Source organism: Oncorhynchus masou, chromosome 27, assembly GCF_036934945.1.
Source record: "Oncorhynchus masou masou isolate Uvic2021 chromosome 27, UVic_Omas_1.1, whole genome shotgun sequence".
Lineage (NCBI taxonomy): Eukaryota > Metazoa > Chordata > Actinopteri > Salmoniformes > Salmonidae > Oncorhynchus > Oncorhynchus masou.
The window spans coordinates 52,546,699-52,568,673 of NC_088238.1; the positions used below are offsets into that span (position 1 = coordinate 52,546,699).

Consider the following 21,975-nt stretch of genomic DNA (forward strand, 5'->3'; position numbering starts at 1 on the left):
CCCTGTGCCTTTACATGGCACGTTGTAATTTGGGTAAATAAAAAAATAAAAAATATTACGTATTCCTGCGCCTGTCTCCCGATCTCTTTATACCGACGTGGCACCAGGTCCCTGGCACAGAGAGGAAGAATCTGTCAGAGATGTCGATTCAGCAATACGGCTTTCCCTACAGACTGCTCCACACCCAGGATGTGGCATGGGAAAACACTCCACAGGCTAGCTCACAGGCTCATGCGTGTGTGTGTGGGGGGTACAATTGGTTACATGCGTGTTTATGCAAGTGTGTGTGTGTGTTAGTGCGTGTGGGTGTGTAGCGTGAAGCCACCAGTCTCTGTGCCATCCCTGTGCCCCCGCTCTTCTCTGCCATCTGCTCTCTCTGGCATCCTTCCCATGTTGTTTGTGAAGGAGGAGGACCATCCCTCCATCCACTTCTGTCTTTCTCATCACTCTCTCACATAGTCATCCTGAGCAGTGCCAACTATCCCTCCCTCCCTCCCTCCCTCCCTCCCTCCCTCCCTCCCTCCCTCCCTCCCTCCCTCCCTCCCTCCCTCCCTCCCTCCCTAACCTCATGCAAGACTCTCCAATAACTGTTTTTGCTCATGACTTCTCCACAGTCTTTTGGCTTGAACACATTTGAAACTTGTGTCCTAATCTGCCTCTACGAGTATTTGTAAAAACTCCATATGTTTAGGGGTGTAGCCCCCTGATATTGTCCATATATGATCATCATGTTTGATTAGTCTATACATTGCAATGGCTTTAGACACTGCTACACTCTGCCGTACCACCTGCCCTCACGCCACTGATGTCTCATGTTTCTTTGATTCAAGAGTTACTGTGTCAGCCTGTTATGGAGCAGATAGGTAACTTCAGGATGGCATCAAACCAGCTGACACAACGGGCATGCCACACCAACTGGGAGCATAGGCAGGGCAGGCCACACCAACTGGGAGCATAGGCAGGGCAGGCCACACCAACTGGGAGCATAGGCAGGGCAGGCCACACCAACTGGGAGCATAGGCAGGGCAGGCCACAACAACTGGGAGCATAGGCAGGGCAGACCACACCAACTGGGAGCATAGGCAGGGCAGGCCACACCAACTGGGAGCATAGGCAGGGCAGGCCACACCAACTGGGAGCATAGGCAGGGCAGGCCACACCAACTGGGGGCATAGGCAGGGCAGGCCACACCAACTAGGAGCATAAGCAGGGCAGGCCACACCAACTGGGAGCATAGGCAGGGCAGGCCACACCAACTGGGGGCATAGGCAGGGCAGGCCACACCAACTGGGGGAATAAGCAGGGCAGGCCATACCAACTGGGAGCATAGGCAGGGCAGGCCATAACAAATGGGAGCATAGGCAGGGCAGGCCATACCAACTGGGAGCATAGGCAGGGCAGGCCATACCAACTGGGGGCATAAGCAGGGCAGGCCATACCAACTGGGAGCATAGGCAGGGCAGACCACACCAACTGGGAGCATAGGCAGGGCAGGCCATACCAACTGGGGGAATAAGCAGGGCAGGCCATACCAACTGGGATCATAGGCAGGGCAGGCCATACCAACTGGGAGCATAGGCAGGGCAGGCCATACCAACTGGGGGAATAAGCAGGGCAGGCCATACCAACTGGGAGCATAGGCAGGGCAGGCCATACCAACTGGGGGCATAAGCAGGGCAGGCCATACCAACTGGGAGCATAGGCAGGGCAGGCCACACCAACTGGGAGCATAGGCAGGGCAGGCCATACCAACTGGGGGAATAAGCAGGGCAGGCCATACCAACTGGGAGCATAGGCAGGGCAGGCCATACCAACTGGGAGCATAGGCAGGGCAGGCCATACCAACTGGGGGAATAAGCAGGGCAGGCCATACCAACTGGGAGCATAGGCAGGGCAGGCCATACCAACTGGGAGCATAGGCAGGGCAGACCACACCAACTGGGGGAATAAGCAGGGCAGGCCATACCAACTGGGAGCATAGGCAGGGCAGGCCATACCAACTGGGGCATAGGCAGGGCAGACCACACCAACTGGGGAATAGGCAGGGCAGGCCATACCAACTGGGGGAATAAGCAGGGCAGGCCATACCAACTGGGGGCATAGGCAGGGCAGGCCATACCAACTGGGGGCATAGGCAGGGCAGGCCATACCAACTGGGAGCATAGGCAGGGCAGGCCATACCAACTGGGAGCATAGGCAGGGCAGGCCATACCAACTGGGAGCATAGGCAGGGCAGGCCACACCAACTGGGAGCATAGGCAGGGCAGTCCACACCAACTGGGGGCATAGCCAAGGCAGGCCATACCAACTGGGGGCATAGGCAGGGCAGACCACACCAACTGGGGGCATAGGCAGGGCAGGCCATACCAACTGGGGGAATAAGCAGGGCAGGCCATACCAACTGGGGGCATAAGCAGGGCAGGCCATACCAACTGGGAGCATAGGCAGGGCAGACCACACCAACTGGGGGCATAGCAGGGCAGGCCATACCAACTGGGAGCATAGGCAGGGCAGACCACACCAACTGGGAGCATAGGCAGGGCAGGCCATACCAACTGGGAGCATAGGCAGGGCAGGCCACACCAACTGGGGGCATAGCCAGGCAGGCAGGCCACCAACTGGGGCATAGGCAGGGCAGTCCACACCAACTGGGGGCATAGATGCAGGGCAGGCCATACCAACTGGGGGCATAGGCAGGGCAGGCCACACCAACTGGGGGCATAGGCAGGGCAGGCCACACCAACTGGGGGCATAGGCAGGGCAGGCCATACCAACTGGGGGCATAGGCAGGGCAGGCCACACCAACTGGGGGCATAGGCAGGGCAGGCCATACCAACTGGGGGCATAGGCAGGGCAGTCCACACCAACTGGGGGCATAGCCAAGGCAGGCCATACCAACTGGGGGCATAGGCAGGGCAGTCCACACCAACTGGGGGCATAGCCAAGGCAGGCCATACCAACTGGGGGCATAGCCAAGGCAGGCCATACCAACTGGGGGCATAGGCAGGGCAGGCCATACCAACTGGGGGCATAGGCAGGGCAGGCCACACCAACTGGGTAAATATAGATGGACAGGCCAACTGTCAAGGGTAAATATAGATGGACAGCAGCCATACCAACTGTCAAGAGGTAAATATAGATGGACAGGCAGGCCATGACAGTCAACTGGGGGCATAGGCAGGGCAGTCCACACCAACTGGGGGCATAGCCAAGGCAGGCCATACCAACTGGGGGCATAGGCAGGGCTGGGGGGCATAGATGGCAGGGCAGTCCACACCAACTGGGGGCATAGCCAAGGCAGGCCATACCAACTGGGGGCATAGCCAAGGCAGGCCATACCAACTGGGGGCATAGGCAGGGCAGGCCATACCAACTGGGGGCATAGGCATGGCAGTCCACACCAACTGGGGGCATAGCCAAGGCAGGCCATACCAACTGGGGGCATAGGCAGGGCAGTCCACACCAACTGGGGGCATAGCCAAGGCAGGCCATACCAACTGTCAAGGGCATAGATGGCAGCAGGAACTAACATACTGTCAAGAGGGCAGGGCTAAGTCCACACCAACTGGGGGCATAGGCAGGGCAGGCCATACCAACTGGGGGCATAGGCAGGGCAGTGCCACACCAACTGGGGGCATAGATGCACAGGCAGGCCACACCAACTGGGGGCATAGGCAGGGCAGGCCACACCAACTGGGGGCATAGGCAGGGCAGGCCATACCAACTGGGGGCATAGGCAGGGCAGGCCATACCAACTGGGGGCATAGGCAGGGCAGGAACTAACATGACCAACTGGGGGCATAGGCAGGGCAGGCCACACCAACTGGGGGCATAGCCAGGCAGGCCATACCAACTGGGGCATATGGCCAAGGCAGGCCATACCAACTGGGGCATAGGCAGGGCAGGCCATACCAACATGACTGTCAAGGGCAGGCCATAGGCAGGGCAGGCCATACCAACTGGGGGCATAGCCAGAGGCAGGCCATACCAACTGGGGGCATAGGCATGGGCAGGCCATACCAACTGGGGGCATAGCCACAGGCAGGCCACACCAACTGGGAGCATAGGCAGGGCAGAACCACACCAACTGGGGGCATAGGCAGGGCAGGCCACACCATGACTGGGAGCATAGATGGACAGGGCAGGAACCACCATGACTGTCAAGGGCATATAGATCACAGGCAGGCTATACCATGACTGGGAGCATATAGATGGCAGTCCACTAACATGACTGGGGGCATAGCCAAGGCAGGCCATACCAACTGGGAGCATAGGCAGGGCAGACCACACCAACTGGGGAGGCACATAGATGGACAGGGTAGGAACAACATGATTATGTCAAGAGGTAACCACCATGATGGACAGTCAGGAACTATAGTAGAATGTCATGTAGTGTGTGGTTAATGATGCCAACATACATAGAGGTCAATATAGATGGTAAATATAGATGGACAGGCAGGAACTAACATGACTGTCAAGAGGTAAATATAGATGGACAGGCAGGAACTAACATGACTGTCAAGAGGTAAATATAGATGGACAGGCAGGAACTAACATGACTGTCAAGAGGTAAATATAGATGGACAGGCAGGAACTAACATGACTGTCAAGAGGTAAATATAGATGGACAGGCAGGAACTAACATGACTGTCAAGAGGTAAATATAGATGGACAGGCAGGAACTAACATGACTGTCAAGAGGTAAATATAGATGGACAGGCAGGAACTAACATGACTGTCAAGAGGTAAATATAGATGGACAGGCAGGAACTAACATGACTGTCAAGAGGTAAATATAGATGGACAGGCAGGAAATAACATGACTGTCAAGAGGTAAATATAGATGGACAGGCAGGAACTAACATGACTGTCAAGAGGTAAATATAGATGGACAGGCAGGAACTAACATGACTGTCAAGAGGTAAATATAGATGGACAAGCAGGAACTAACATGACTGTCAAGAGGTAAATATAGATGGACAGGCAGGAACTAACATGACTGTCAAGAGGTAAATATAGATGGACAGGCAGGAACTAACATGACTGTCAAGAGGTAAATATAGATGGACAGGCAGGAACTAACATGACTGTCAAGAGGTAAATATAGATGGACAGGCAGGAACTAACATGACTGTCAAGAGGTAAATATAGATGGACAGGCAGGAACTAACATGACTGTCAAGCATGCAGGCACGTGCATGTCACTCCTTCAGTCCAGTCCTGTGTGTGAGTCCAGACACGTGCATGTATACAGACGCACACACACAGTTCCCCTTCTCCACACACACACACACACACACACACACACACACACACACACACACACACACACACACACACACACACACACACACACACACACACACACACACACACACACACACACACACACACACACACACACTCCCTCTATGTGTCCAGTCCCGGCGAGATAATCATGGCCATTGATGTCATAGGTTAATGGCTGTTTGTTCCACAACAACCTTCACAGTTGATTACTCATCCCCTGTTTAGACAGCAGGAGGAAAGGCTGGGCTGGCACACTGGAGCCCTGCTAGTCCTTCTACACTACACTGTTGTCTGTTAAATCAGGGCCATTACACAAGCCTCAGTGCTAACAGCTAACATCTCACAGCAATGCATTACAATGTATTTCTGATAAGCTAATTCCTGGAGTAAATACTGTACTGAATAAGGAAGTGTACCGTGTTTTCAAGTGAGAGAGAGAGAGCGAGAGAGGGAGGGAGGGAGAGATAGAGAGAGAGAGAGGGAGAGATAGAGGGAGAGAGAGATAGAGGGAGGGAGAGATAGAGAGAGAGAGGGAGAGATAGAGGGAGAGAGAGATAGAGGGAGGGAGAGATAGAGAGATAGAGGGAGAGAGAGATAGAGGGAGGGAGAGATAGAGGGAGATGGAGAGATAGGGAGAGAGAGAGAGGGAGGGAGAGAGGGGGGAGAGAGAGAGGGAGAGAGGGGGAGAGATAGAGGGGGAGAGAGGGAGAGAGTGTGTCACATACAGAAGACATAAAGGTGGTGGTGGAGAGGGACAAGGAGAGATATAGGAGAGAGAGAGCGGGAGAGAGAGACATGACTGACTCAACCTACATATAAAGAACTACCTAGCTAATGGAAGTAAATCTGCAAAGATAGTGAGAGAGAGAGAGAGAGAGAGAGAGAGAGAGAGGGAGAGAGGGACATGACTGACTCAACCTACATATAAAGAACTACCTAGCTAATGGAAGTAAATCTGCACACCGACATCATTATCCAAATGTCCATTGGTGTCATTCATCAAAATATATACATCTTTTAGAATGCAGTACAGGATATTCAGATATGGATTTTGTATTATTATTGTTCTACTACAGTATGTAAATTCTTTCTCTGAGATACAAATGTTTGCCATTGAAACCGCTACACTTTCAGTATTCATCTAACCTATTTCCATACCATATAGCTCAAATGACTGCATGCATACTGCAGCCATTTCTTTTTGTACAGGCCTCAAATTGAATTCCTGGAGGTAGCAGGGCTGTGCAACTAACAGCTTATTTAAAGACCCTGGGAACATTTTCATGATTCATGACCATGAACTGTGTTATTAACCTACCTCATTGACTTTCAGATTGTGGAGTGGCTCGGTTAGAAATGAACCCCAGCACCATTTCAATTGGAAACCATTCCTGGTATAGCATGCTGTACTTGTAAATAAGCCCTATTCTCGTGAATACGGTGCTAGCCATTTAACAGGGTCCATATTGTTTCGTAGGGGACAATAAAAACGCTATTGATTTGTTTCATCATCTGGTGAATAACATTTGTTAAGAGGGTGATTGAGATTCTATGATGTGCAATGCACAGACCCGTCTGGGTATGTCTCTCTCCATGTTTCAGGACAACAGCAATGGAAGGCTTTGTTGTGATATACTGCTGAAATGGTTGAGAAGTGGTTTCTATAGCATGAGATGATCACTTGGCTCTGCTTTGTCCCAGATATAGGGATCAGGCTGTCTTTGACATTGGTCGTATTTGTCTCCTTAGCCTATGATGTCATATTTACTATGGTATCCAAGGAGAGCGGGGCCCATCTCAGATCTAATGAAGGGTGTGTGTGCCAGCCAGTTGTAATAGCGCCAGTCTGCTAACAGCTAGCGCAACCACCGAGATGAAAGATGTGATGAACAACAGAGTGTGGTGATTAAAACACAAGAAGACAGCCAGACAAGATCCTCTCCGACTCTCACTCTGTTTTCTCATGCTCTCAATTTCTCTCTGTCCATTCCCCCTCTCCCCCTCTTCTCCCGTTTTGCTTTCTCTCTACCCCCTCTCTCTATCTACTCCCCTCTCTCTCCACCACCTCTCGCTCTACCCCATTCTCTCCCTTGCGCCATACTCTCAGATCCCCATCCTCACAGAAAATACCTCTCTCTCTCTCTCTCTCTCTCTCTCTCTTTATCTCCATCTCACCCTTTTCCCTCTCATCTATTTCCATTTTGAAAACAGAGCAGACCTTTTCTCGTCTCTCATCTCTCCCTCTTGGGTAAGTAGGCCACGCTGGCAGTCAGCTGAGGACACTGTCGCATCCTGCCACCACAGCAAAACAACCCCAGCAGCCAAAACATGGCATGATTTGCCAGGGGATACGAGGGAGGGGGATGGGAGAGGCGGCCACACAGAGTGTGACTCCCAGCCATGATTATCCATTATCCATGACCCTGTAGGCCAATTATCACGATAAGGGACAGAGAGGAGGGCCAGGTGGGTTGTTATCAGGCTGCTTCTCTAACACCTGCACCCTCACTGTAAGGTGTGTGGTGCCTGTTCGCATGCATGATGAGACCAAATCTGTTGTTATCTAGCCGAGCAATGGAGGGAGGGGAGATGTCGAGTGGAAGAGCGATTGATCCTAATAGTGAAGGAGGTGAGAAATTAATCTCTCTCTCTTTCACCTCTCTCTCCTTCATCTAATTAATCTCCCTCTTCATCGTCCTCCCCATCTTCCTCTGTCTATCACTTATTCTCTCTATCTTCCTCTTTCTATCGTTTCATCTCTCTATCTTCCTCTGTCTAGCTCTTCATCTCTCTCTCTTCCTCTGTCTATCTCTTCATCTCGCTCTCCCTCTGTCTATCTCTTCCTCTGTCTATCTCTTCATCTCTCTCTCACTCTCCTGGTGGATTTAGTTGAGTTGGACCACGTCACCCAGCATGCAGCAGCAGCGTTGCCCTTGGAGACCCCATCATTCTGCTACGGGAGTATGAACCCAGACAGCATCAATGTGCTGTTGCTCCTCTCATTACACCTCCCATAACAAGCCTATATTTAACCTCTCTCTTTGTCAGCCTATTGGGTTGAATGGGCTGCCATCTCACCGTGCAAGTTGAATACTAAGAGACTAGGGGTGTATCTCAATGCTGTTAAGTTGCTTCCATTTCTTGTGTTTTCATCTCCATGATCACTGACCTGGCATGGCCTAAAATGGCCAGGCACAGATGTTGTTTGTCACTTGTTTCTGTTAAAAGTATATATGGAAAGGAATCCATGGATGAGTATTGACACACCCAAGGAGATGAGTTGTATACCATTTTACCAAGCCATTAGGGTAGTGAAAAATGGTACAACATGGGGACAGGTGGCACCATACAGGGCTGGTGGGCAGGGTGGCACCACCCAGGACTGGTGGGCAGGGTGGCACCATACAGGACTGGTGGGCAGGGTGGCACCACACAGGACTGGTGGGCAGGGTGGCACCATACAGGACTGGTGGGCAGGGTGGCACCACACAGGACTGGTGGGCAGGGTGGCACCACCCAGGACTGGTGGGCAGGGTGGCACCACACAGGACTGGTGGGCAGGGTGGCACCACACAGGACTGGTGGGCAGGGTGGCACCACACAGGACTGGTGGGCAGGGTGGCATCACACAGGACTGGTGGGCAGGGTGGCACCATACAGGGCTGGTGGGCAGGGTGGCACCACACAGGACTGGTGGGCAGGGTGGCACCATACAGGGCTGGTGGGCAGGGTGGCACCATGCTGGGCTGGTGGGCAGGCTGTCCTGGTGCCATAAGTCAAGGGGAGAGAGGTAAATGGAGGGAGAGATATTCCTTGGGCGTCATGACACCCTCCTTAAATTATCCTCACTTTAAGTTACACCACCACCCTTTTCTGTCTTTCTGTATATGACACACTGTCTCTCCCTCTATCACTCCCTCTCTCACTCTTTCTCCCTTTCTCTCTATTTCTCTCCCCCTCTCCCTCTATTTCTCTCCCCATCTCCCTCTATTTCTCTCTCCCTCTCCCTCTATTTCTCTCTCCCTCTCTATCTCTCTCCCTCTCTTTCTCTCTCCCTCTATTTCTCTCTCCCTCTCCCTCTATTTCTCTCTCCATTTCTCTCCCCCTCTCCCTCTATTTCTCTCTCCCTCTCCCTCTATTTCTCTCTCCCTCCCTCTATTTCTCTCTCCCTCTCCCTCTATTTCTCTCCCCCTCTCCCTCTATTTCTCTCCCCCTCTCCCTCTATTTCTCTCCCCCTCTCCCTCTCACTCTATTTCTCTCTCCCTCTCCCTCTATTTCTCTCCCCCTCTCCCTCTATTTCTCTCTCCCTCTCCCTCCATTTCTCTCCCCCTCTCCCTCTCCCTCCATTTCTCTCCCCCTCTCCCTCCATCTATTTCTCTCCCCCTCTCCCTCTATTTCTCTATTCCTCTCCCTCTATTTCTCGCTCCCTCTCCCTCTATTTCTCTCTCTCTCATCTGTTGTCATTTCTCTGCTTCAGTCCTCACACCTCATTCTGTATCTCTGAGCTACTGTTGGTCTATTTGTCTCCTCTCCTCCAGCTCTCCTCTTTCTCTACGTTGCTCTCTATTTTGGGTGAATTGTGTGAAGTAAGGGGTCTGACAGAGACAGTAGAAGCAACTTCCAGACTGGGGAAACACTGAGGCAGGTACACTCAGTGCACTCCCAAAAATGTAATCTCCCTCTAATTGTAAGGTCAGAGTCAACCTTATACTCCATTATACTGACTGGCACCCTTTCAGGCTGGTCTTAATATAAAATAATAATATATCCCATTTAGCAGACGCTTTTGTCCAAAGCGACTTACAAGTCGGCTGGGGCCACTACTTTTACATATGGGTGGTCCCAGTGGGCTGGTCTTTCAGGCTGGTCTTTCAGTCTGGTCTTTCAGTCTGCGTATTTTACCCTTGTGGAAAACTGGCACATATCTTGTTCACTTTGGTGGTTTTTTGGCAAAGAAACAGAAGCAATATTGATTGATTGTAATTTCACTGGAGGCTAGTTTTCCCTTACTATTGGTGTAACTTTCACCAGACTTGGAAAGGGAGTTTTGAACAACGGAACCACATACATGTGCACTTGTACACGCTCATTCCGTTTCAGCTCTAGGAAAATACCCTGATTATGTCGTCCTTTGAAGTTTGATGTGCTTCAAAGCTCTACTTTATTAGGTCATTTCTGCTTAACATCTGAAGAGGCATTTGGTTCATTTCTGATTTAAACATGCGGCGAGCCGGAAAACTTGTCAAAATTAAACGAGAACACATATGTGGCGGACACATGGATATTTGCGAACGTTTTTCCAAATCTTCGAAACGGGCCTCGGTAATGTTGTGAGAGTCATATCTCTGTTCCTGAGTGTAGCTATCTTATGAAGTTTCTTCTCTGTCTGTGTGCACATTGCATATCCAGTAACACAGGACATGTCATAGGACACATTACAACTGTCCTAACCGGTTGTCATTTAACCAAAGTTTATAATCAAAAATCAAACAAACACCGCTGACATAATTCTAGCTATTACGTTCATGTCATAAAGAATGCAGCTCATTGCAAAGGGTGCAGAAATGAAGACAAGTGTCCTAATACATGCCATCTCCTCAACAGTTGGCTGCTTGGAATGAATTTGGCCCTGAAGAGAGTCTGGGTAGGAAAAGATCATTGAATTAAGCTCTGACCGCCACTCAAGCATTAAATTGCCTTAAAAGATGATTTCATTTCATCAGAGCATTGGGTGAAATGGAACTATTATACATGGCGATGTCAATACATGTCCAAACTGAACTCTACTGTAGTGTGGACTACTATCATAACTGATTCCATACAGCCTCACAATTATACTACATGATGTCTTGTTAAGTGTTGCTCTCGATAAGGACCCAATACATAAAACATTTTATGACACATATGAATCTTTATACATATATACCACTTACATATGTATACAGTAAGTTGTATACCTATATTTAAGCAATAAGGCACAAGGGGGTGTGGTATTATATATTGGTCATATACCACAAACCCCCAAGGTGCCTTATTGCTATTATAAACTGGTTACCAACGTAGAGCAGTAAAAATACATATATTGTCACACCCGTGGTCTACGGTATACGGTCGGATATTCAGGGCTCGACCACCCAGTTTATAAATGCCCGTGTAGCTAAATACCTATCCTACACCCCTTGTTTTTCTCTATGCTGGTACTGTAGTCTGTTTCTCCGTCTGTGTTGTGAAACGGATGTCCCCTGTGTGACACGGGGACATGGGAAGTCATGCCTCAAAGCTCAGCGCAGGGCGACACACAGGCACACAGATGTTACAGCGAGCACCTGACACGGTGGTACTCACACACAGCCGACATGTTCCTGTGCCCCCACGTTTCATCTATGCGGGCTGCGTGTGTGTGTGTGTGTGTGTGCGTGCGTGCGTGCGTGCGTGTGTGTGTGTGCGTGCGTGCTTATGAGCCTATACTCTACTTCATGCGCAAATGTGTGTGTGCCTTGGATCGTGTGTGTGCCTTGGATCGTGTGTGTGCCTTGGATCGTGTGTGTGCCTTGGATCGTGTGTGTGCATTGGATCGTGTGTGTGCCTTGGATCGTGTGTGTGCCTTGGATCGTGTGTGTGCCTTGGATCGTGTGTGTGCCTTGGATCGTGTGTGTGCATTGGATCGTGTGTGTGCATTGGATCGTGTGTGTGCATTGGATCGTGTGTGTGCCTTGGATCGTGTGTGTGCCTTGGATCGTGTGTGTGCCTTGGATCGTGTGTGTGCCTTGGATCGTGTGTGTGCCTTGGATCGTGTGTGTGCATTGGATGTGTGTGCCTTGGATCGTGTGTGTGCATTGGATCGTGTGTGTGCCTTGGATCGTGTGTGCCTTGATCCTTGGATCGTGTGTGTGCCTTGGATCGTGATGCCTTGGATCGTGTGTGTGCCTTGGATCGTGTGTGTGCCTTGGATCGTGTGTGTGCCTTGGATCGTGTGTGTGCCTTGGATCGTGTGTGTGCCTTGGATCGTGTGTGTGCCTTGGATCGTGTGTGTGCCTTGGATCGTGTGTGTGCCTTGGATCGTGTGTGTGCATTGGATCGTGTGTGTGCATTGGATCGTGTGTGTGCATTGGATCGTGTGTGTGCCTTGGATCGTGTGTGTGCATTGGATCGTGTGTGTGCATTGGATCGTGTGTGTGCCTTGGATCGTGTGTGTGCATTGGATCGTGTGTGTGCCTTGGATCGTGTGTGTGCCTTGGATCGTGTGTGTGCCTTGGATCGTGTGTGTGCCTTGGATCGTGTGTGTGCCTTGGATCGTGTGTGTGCCTTGGATCGTGTGTGTGCCTTGGATCTTGGATGTGTGTGCCTTGGATCGTGTGTGTGTGATGTGTGTGCCTTGGATCGTGTGTGTGCCTTGGATCGTGTGTGTGCATTGGATCGTGTGTGTGCATTGGATCGTGTGTGTGCATTGGATCGTGTGTGTGCCTTGGATCGTGTGTGCATTGGATCGTGTGTGTGCCTTGGATCGTGTGTGTGCCTTGGATCGTGTGTGTGCCTTGGATCGTGTGTGTGCCTTGGATCGTGTGTGTGCCTTGGATCGTGTGTGTGCCTTGGATCGTGTGTGTGCATTGGATCGTGTGTGTGCATTGGATCGTGTGTGTGCATTGGATCGTGTGTGTGCCTTGGATCGTGTGTGTGCATTGGATCGTGTGTGTGCAAGTGGATGGGGCAAAAGGGCGTGACATTGACAGAAGGATCTGGAGAGAACAACATTGCTCACCATACGTCACAACACATCTCATTGCAGAGTGGCTGGTGCTGTAAGGTGGTGAAATATCACCCTCCATATTGATACATCGCTTACACCACCAAACTAACCACGCCCACTGGGTTACATGATATCACTTACAGTGTAGGGAAGAATCTCACCCCAATTCACATAGGGAATGATTGGCATTATGTCTGCAGGAACACAAGTCTTTCCCTACACCCGCAATAACATCTGCTAAATATGTGGTATGCGACCAATAAAATTAGATTTAATCCTAAATGGCACCAAATTCCATTTAGGGTTGTCGTCAAAAGTGCTGTATAGGGAACGCGGTGGCATTTGGGATGCAGCCGATCAGTGGGCTACTGGATGTAACTAAGGGAAGAAGGAGATATTGGCCTATAGGCTAAATCAGGGTATTCAAATGTTACCCTGCGAGGTCCGGACTACTGCTGCTTTTCTGTTCTATCTGATAATAATGCACCCATCTGATATCCCAGGTCTAAATCAGTCCCAGATGAGAGGGGAAGAATTTAAATAAGCAGTGAAACTGGCTTCGAGGTCCAGATTTGAATTTGATGGGCTGCGTCTACATATGCAGCCCAATTCAGATGTTTTTTCTCCATTAATTGGTCTTTTGACCAGTTAGACCAGCGTTTCTGCCAATAATTGGGTTAAAGATAATAATTGGGCTGTCTGTGTAAATCTATAGCAGATCTATGATAAGTAGAGCTAAGTAGAACAAGTTGGGTTTCCACCTGCTAATCCACTTCTTTCGTCGTCTGAGGGTTGATAACCAGGATAATTCCCTCAAACTACTGTACTACCACTCAGAAACACAATGAAATGGAGAATAGACCATTCACTTGTTGATTGAGAGATGTCTGTGTGTGCGCCCTCTGCTGGAGAAACATAACCCTCCTAAATCCTTCTCTTTTCCAGAGACAAAGACTTGTCCATGTGTTATCATGACATCTAGTGTTGGCTTGGCTGCAGTATGTTGTGTTCAAACCATCCCATTATTTCAAAGTGAGTCATGCCAGCAGCAATAGAGAGAAGGAGGCTTTTCCATCATCTTATGACCCTTTCAGTATGCTGGTGGAGATGGCATGAATACAGGGCCTTCAGGAAGTATTCACTCCCCTTCACTTTTACACATTTTGTTGTTACAACCTGAATTCAATTGCGATTTTCTTTGTCACTGGCCTGAATATTGTTTATAATTTATTTTTATTTTTTTAAAGCTGAAATGTATTGAGTCAATAAGTATTCAATCCCTTAGTTATGGCAAGCCTATTTAAGTTCAGGAGTAAAAAAAAAATGCTTAACAAGTCACATAATAAGTTGCATGAACTCACCCTGTGTTCAAAATGAGTGTTTAACATGATTTTTGATTGACTACCTCATTTCTGTACCCCACACATCCAGTTATCTGTCAGGTCCCTCAGTCCAGCAGTGCCTTTTAAAACACAGATTCAACCACAAAGACCAGGGAGATTTTCCAATGCCTTTCAAAGAAGGCCACCTATTGGTACAGTAGGTGTACTATTTTAAAGCAGACATTGAAAATCCCTTTGAGCATGGTGAAGTTATTAATTACACTGTGGATGGTGTATCAACACAACCAGTCACTGTAAAGATACATGCATCCATCTTTAATCAGTTGCTGGAGAGGAAGGAATCCGCTCAGCAGTGGTGTAAAGTACTTAAGTAAAAATACTTTAAAGTACCACTTAACTCGTTTTTGAGGGTATCTGTACTTTAATATACTATTCAATTTTTTTTTTACTTGTACTTTTACTTCACTACATTCCTAAGGAAAACTATGGACTTTTTACACATTTTCCCTGACACCCAAAAGTACTTGTTACATTTTTAAAGCTAAGCATAATCCAAAACATGCATCCTGTTTTGCACCATGTACTAGAGTCATACTGCAAAAAAATGTGGCAAAGCAATGAACTTTTAGTCCTGAATACAAAGTGTTATGTTTGGGGCAAATCCAATCCAACACAATCCAACACTCTCCATATTTTCAAGCATAGTGCTGGCTGCATCATGCTATGGGTATGCTTGTAATCGTTAAGTATTGGGGAGTTTTTCAGGATAAAAGAATTACGGAATGGAGAGTATTTTGTGTAGATCGTTGACAAACAATTACAATTAGATCCATTTTAATACCACTTTGTAACACAACAAAATGTGAATATTTGCAGAAGGCACTGTATATTGCTGCGTATGTGCAATGCTTGTAGCACATACAAATATAGATACATATAGATACTGGCACTTTAAAAAAAGTATACATTTGTGCACTCAGTGACAGACAGACAGACACACACACACACACACAGCAGGTTTCTCCTTAGTCATAGTGGGGCCTGCACTTACCTTGTCTGTTGACATGTTAACAGAGACAGTTTGCTGTCGTTCTCTCAGCATGCGTTGAAATACTTGTGTTTGTTCCCATGACGCTGTATGTCTGTCTACTCTAGGGGGCTGTGCCCTCAATGGAGTCTACATTTTTACATTTAAATGTGAGACATTTAGCAGAAGCTCTTATTCAGCATGACTTACAGTATTGAGGGCAGTAATTTCACATTAAGTATAGTGATTTCACATGATGCATTCCAACACCAGCACACATAAAACGAATCAACTAAACAGCCCTGTTCATTTGACTTAAATGAACACCCAATAGTAGGGGGAATTCACCAGTGTGTGAGTATGTGGGCAGAGAAAGTGAACGTGTGTAGATTGGAAAGGGAAATGATAGAGATATGCCTACAAAGCCATTGGGTCGTTCCAGCAATAGATGTCTTTTGAGTAGCATAACTTGGTGGAAAAAAAATTATTTGATTTCACATAATTTTGAACATTCGGTCATGAATTGCACATGTTCAAATTAATAAAAAACTAAATTTCCCATCTCAAGAGGTAATAGGCACTATAGTAAGTGCCTACTAAGCACCAAATAAAGTAACAGGGTTGACCGTAACAGGGTTGACCGTAACAGGGTTGACCGTAACAGGGTTGACCGTAACAGGGTTGACTGTAACAGGGTTGACCGTAACAGGGTTGACCGTAACAGGGTTGACCGTAACAGGGTTGATGACTTCATCTTAAGTCAGCCATAAATCCCCTCGTGACAGGGGGAAAAGAGGCTTGTTGTGTGCAACAGCGAGGGGCAATTGAATGCAATCTTCACAAAAACATTTAAATAGTTAAATTGTCGTAGGTGACAGGGTTGAAATGTTATACTCAACCCACTCAGTTTTCCACCACAAACACTAGAAAATGGCCAGAAAGAGTAGAACCAGATCGACTGCTTTTCCACTACGATTTGGCTATTAGATGTTCAATGTTTCTTAAAAAAATATATATATATCCAAAAAGAGTTAGTTTAACCATAATTAAAACAAGAATTTAGTTCAAATGACAGGGTTGAGCTTAACATGAGGGAAAGGGTCTTTTGACCTTAAAATGACAAATTAAACACATTAAATAAAGAATAGTCTTCTGAAAGGAGTTTGTCAACGCAATAAAATAATTGGTGCTTTACAATGCTGGTTAAAACTTGGGGTTAAACGGGTTAACATTTTCCTAGAAGCCACTTTAGCAAGTAGTTATTCAAATAAAAAATCTTATTTATGTAATTTTCCGCGTGGTCTATATTAAAAGGCACTTCATTTAATATAACAGGCTTTTAACGTTCTATATTTGTGCACAAGACCTACTTAAAATCTCAAAGTGAGGCACTCATTTCATGGAACGACCATATTAATGAAATGAGCAGGGTGGAATAGAATGAAATGAACAGTCAAAGGGACCAAAAAGGGGGGAAATAATAGACAGAAAGAAGAAAAGAAGGAAGGAAATAAGAGGGGATTTATGAGAAAATTCTATCATGAAATGAAAATGGAAAATCCCAGTGTGGTCTCAGAGGCAGAATAAATAGCATAGGATGATACCATAGAGTATTGTATTACCAAAGAGGATAGATTTTTTTTTAAATGGCCAAGATGACAAAGAGAGATAGCTTGTTTAAAAAAGGGCTGGTGTAAAAAGGGCATCACAAAATAAAAGCGATTGGATTGATTGACTTGAATGCATTACGGTCGAAAACATTTATATGGGACACATTCAACAGAAGACTGTTGATACAATCAGCAGAAAAATATAGATATAGTCATAAAAATGCATAGAACCACTTACTGAGGTTACAGTCTATCCTGATACAATCTGGTGGGAGAGAGAGCGAGATGGTGAGATCAAATCAAAAAAAAAGAGAGAGGAGAGAAAGAAGAATAAAAGAGAGAGAGAGAGAGAGAGAGAGAGAGAGAGAGAGAGAGAGAGAGAGAGAGAGAGAGAGCGAGAGACAATAACATTTTACATCCTTCAAGGTACATTCTGCAGACAACCAAGCATTTAGCTAGGGGCCACCATCCGGGGACAGAGCTACGAGTCAGGATCACCCTTTCCCACACCTCCGTCATCATCCCCTCACCACCCACCCCTCCCACCACCCACCCCTCCCACCATCCACCCCTCCCACCATCCACCCCTCCCACCATCCACCCTTCAAAATCCACCCAGTCCCAATGCACTACAGAAGGCAAGCTATTCACTCAATCGTTGATACAATGAAGCTCTCTCTCTCTATATAAATCTATCACTGTAGGCCCACTTGATGGCAAGGGGACAATGCCCATTCAATAGGTTGAGGATGATAAATGTACATTATACATTAATTAGATTCTTGATACCTTGTGATGGACGACCTGTTAGATAGACAAAATAATAAATAGATCGAGGTTATAAACGCTACACGTAGGACGTATGCGACTGAACACAGACAACGAAGGATCTAATCTCACAGATATTCTTGTCTTTGACAGAACTGCAGTACATGTGACATGGATCATTCACCATTATTTGTCACAAGCATGTCATTTCAAGCTGCATATAAATCCAGTCTAATTTCATTTGTTAAATGTGCCGAATACAAGTGTAGACCTTACCTTGAAATGCTTAGTAAATAGAGTTAAGAAAATATTTCCGAAATAAACTAAATTAAAAAATAAGTAAATAATTGAATCAATCATAAAGTATCACAATAAATGTACATAACAATAACAAGGCTATATCTAAGGGGCACCGGTACCGAGTCAATGTGCTGGGGTACAGGTTAGTCGAGGTCATTTAGAGAGTCAGGGAAAGCATGTCATTATTCCTATTCCCTCAAGTAGCTTTTATCAGAAATGGCTTAACAACGGCTCCGTGGCTTTGTGGTTGTGGGTTAGAAACAGCTTGCCTTTTGTAGCCCCTCGGGTGTGGAAACCAACAGCAGCAATATTGGGAAAGGGTGATCTGCACACCCCAGCCACAGTAAGTCAAGCGCACACTTCTACATCTGGATATACTAAGAGCTATGCTAGAATATGCTCTCAATAAATCTTTTTCACTCGTCTTTATTCTACACAGCTTCCTCTGAAATGCATGTCCTCGGATAGAAATTGTAAAATGGCTGAGCTCTGTTATTGAGTTAGTGGCCTCTTGTGCCCTCTGGTGGTGACAGGCTGTGTGTGCGTGTGGCTGAGGCTGAGGAGTGGTCTCGAGCTGTCAACCGCTACAGAATAGATGACTCAAACAGCCAGGAACCAGGCCCACTGTTATAGGGGGGAGGATTGCGACTGCAGATATGAATGTGATTATCCATTCCTCAATGACAAAATTGTCCACAGCTTGTGAGAGTGAGGTGTACAGTATGTTAACTAATGTGATTTCATGGCAAGTATTAGAGCATTGTTGTCATTTAAGCAGCTGTGTCTTAGTCACAGAACGCAGAATGATTGATTTAAAACCATCTAATTGTAAATTGATAATCTGATCATGAGGTGTCATCATCCCTGATCACAAGTCAACGTTATCAGTGCAGTGTCCCTGTACACCGTTTGATATTGATCAATTAACTCATCTTTAATTAGGCCTATCATAATGGTAAGCAATAACACATATCTCCAAGAGCATCCTCTGATTCTATAATGATTCCCCCTCCAATTAATTTTCTCCAAATGAGCTATGAATAGAAATGTTGATGTGGATTTGACACCTCAGGGAATTGTGGGGTTTTGGATACATTAGGGAGACAGCTATTAGGAAGAGGTAAACCAATATCTGGTTCATTTGGACACTTTAGCACTATGGATTAGCATTTAGCTTCATTAGCAATGTGTTTAGGGGGGGGGGTGATTGTTCGGGGCCAAGGCTGATGTGGGTATGTGTGTGTGGGTGCTGAGGCTCGCAGGGCTGAGCAACATTTTCGACACAGGACCTCCGACTGCGTGTGTGTGTGTGCGTGCATGTGAGTGTTTGTGGATTTGTGGGTGTAGCTGTGTGTAGCTGTGGGACAACACTGGGCTCTGAGCCGGTCTCTCTGACTGTTTGATCCAAGGGCCGCAGACATACAGGCCATTGAAGGGATGAAAAGTTCCATCTTCTGAGCCTTGGCCAGGTGAGAGATGAGAGAGAGAGATGAGAGAGAGATGAGAGAGAGGGAGATAGAGAGAAAGAGAGAGAGAGAGAGAGAGAGATGAGAGAGAGAGAGAGAGAGAGAGAGAGAGAGAGAGGGGAGATGAGAAAGAGAGAGAGAGATGAGAGAGAGAGAGAGAGAGAGAGAGAGATGAGAGAGAGAAAGAGAGAGAGAGACAGAGAGAGAGAGCCAGAGAGAGAGAGAGCGCCAGAGGGCGGCAGTGAAATGAACAGAGAAAGTAGAGAGTGAAAGAGAGAGAGAGAGAGAGAGAGAGAGAGAGAGAGAGAGAGAGAGAGAGAGAGATTGAAAGGGGGAGAGAAGGGTAAGATAGAGATAGATGAATATGCTTTGGCATTATTGGAGGAACCATCCTCTCCACCACCACCTCCTGTCACTAAGTTGGTGGCCCACACTCCTGTATCCCAGGGTGCACCTGGGCCCCGTTTCTCCCCGGCTCCTGCTCTCTCCCTTTAAAAGATGGAATATAAAGGGGTGGGCCTTAGGTCACAACAGTCTGCCAGGAGTCCAAACTTCTGGATGTTGGCAATGCAGCCATTTACCTACTTCTCCAGAGTCAGATTAATCATGGATACCATTTTACGTCTTCAGTTTGAAGGAAGCTGCTAACTAGCTCTAGCGCAACTGCTAATTAGCGTTGGTGAAATGACTGGAAGTCTATGGTATCTGCTAGCATGTAGATACCCATAGACTTCCAGTCATTACACTCAGGCTAGTTAGCTTTTGCTCACAAAAAGATCTGTAATTTCCTTCATACTGGACGCAGAGACATACAAACGGTATTGACGAGTTCACCTGACTCTGGGGAAGTAGATAGTATCCCTTTAAGGCCTAGCGCTGTAGAATAATATGTTTCTGTTTTCTTATTCCATATCATCGTTTTAAAATATATCAATATATTACTGCCTTCCAGTCTTTCTTTTTTTGTACTAATTTAGAAAGATGTTAGTGTATATATGACAATAATGTCTCTGACTTTACCATTCTCTTTTTAATTTTTTTAATTTTATTTTTACCCCTTTTTCTCCCCAATTTCGTGGTATCCAATTGTTGTAGTAGCTACTATCTTGTCTCATCGCTACAAATCCCGTACGGGCTCGGGAGATACGAAGGTTGAAAGTCATGCGTCCTCCGATACACAACCCAACCAAGGCGCACTGCTTCTTAACACAGCGAGCATCAAACCCGGAAGCCAGCCGGACCATAGCGTCGGAGGAAACACCGTGCACCTGGCAACCTTGGTTAGTGCGCACTGCGCCCGGCCCGCCACAGGAGTCGCTGGTGCGTGATGAGACAGGGTCATCCCTACCGGCCAAGCCCCCCCTAACCCGGACGATGCTAGGCCAATTGTGAGTCGCCCCACGGACCTCCCGGTCGCTGCCGGTTACGACAGAGCCTGGGCGCGAACCCAGAGTCTCTGATAGTACAGCACCCTTAACCACTGCGCCACCCAGGAGGCCCCTGACTTTACCATTCTCTATAGCACCCTCTGCTGGCAGACTGTCTGAACAACAAAACCCCTTTCTGTTCCTTTTGCTAGAGATATCTCCATAGGGACCAGGGGAGAAACAGAGCAGAGAGGCTACAGGTCTAACCAGGGAAGCAGAGACAGGAGGCGGGCTTGCAGTGACAGACAAAGGCTCAGGTTTACGGGGTGGACATGGAGCTTGACGGAAGGGGTTAAGAGAAAATCAGAGGTTGTCATGGTGGGGTTGTCATGGGCTACCTAGGTTGACGGTCAGCTTGACCCTGCCACCGTCCAGCTCTAGCCGCAGGGTGTCGGCGGACTCTTTGGAGGTGGTGGCCATGAGGAGGCCGTAGGCCCTTTGGGACATGAACCGCAGCGCCACGTCCTCTGCCTCGGTGTGCATGGTGCCTGGGATGAGGATCTTCAGGTACATGCTGCTGTCGTAGCTCAGCACCGTCGCCTCTGTCAGGGGGCAGGGGTATGGAGAGGAATGTAGAAGCATGCACACATGAGCAGATGCAGATACAGGTTCAGACAGACAGGCACATACATTAAGAAGTGACACGTCATGACGTTTAACAAGAGAACCAGAGATTACAGATCTGATTCTGTAGTTTTCCCAGTACGTACATTGACCCCCCCCCCCCCCCCCGCACCTCTCTGATTCAGAGGGGTTGGGTTAAATGCGGAAGACACATTTCAGTTGAAGGCACTGAGTTGTACACCTGACTAGGTATCTCCCCTTTCCCTCTAATACAACCAACAGAAGGTATGACGTAGATTACATCATAGACACCAACAGCAAAACCCCTGCAGCTGACTTTACGTAGGTCCCTTCCGAAGAGATGATTGACAGGTTGCCTAAGGAGGTCTCTCTGTATGTGGGTAAACACATGTTGCCGTGGGCTGTTTCACCAT

General features: G+C 47.7%; 1 protein-coding gene across 2 annotated transcripts in view; it reads right to left on the bottom strand.

The window, feature by feature from the left end:
* The window catches only part of LOC135516400 (neurexin-1-like), a 1,013,356-nt gene that overhangs the window by 538,760 nt on the left and 452,621 nt on the right, over positions 1–21,975 (bottom strand). For both annotated transcript variants that reach the window (XM_064940681.1, XM_064940678.1), the window contains 2 exons: positions 21,316–21,519; positions 17,255–17,281 (listed from right to left, as the gene is read on the bottom strand). In XM_064940681.1, coding sequence (XP_064796753.1) covers positions 17,255–17,281; positions 21,316–21,519 — 231 coding nt within the window. The remainder of the gene's footprint in view (positions 1–17,254; positions 17,282–21,315; positions 21,520–21,975) is intronic.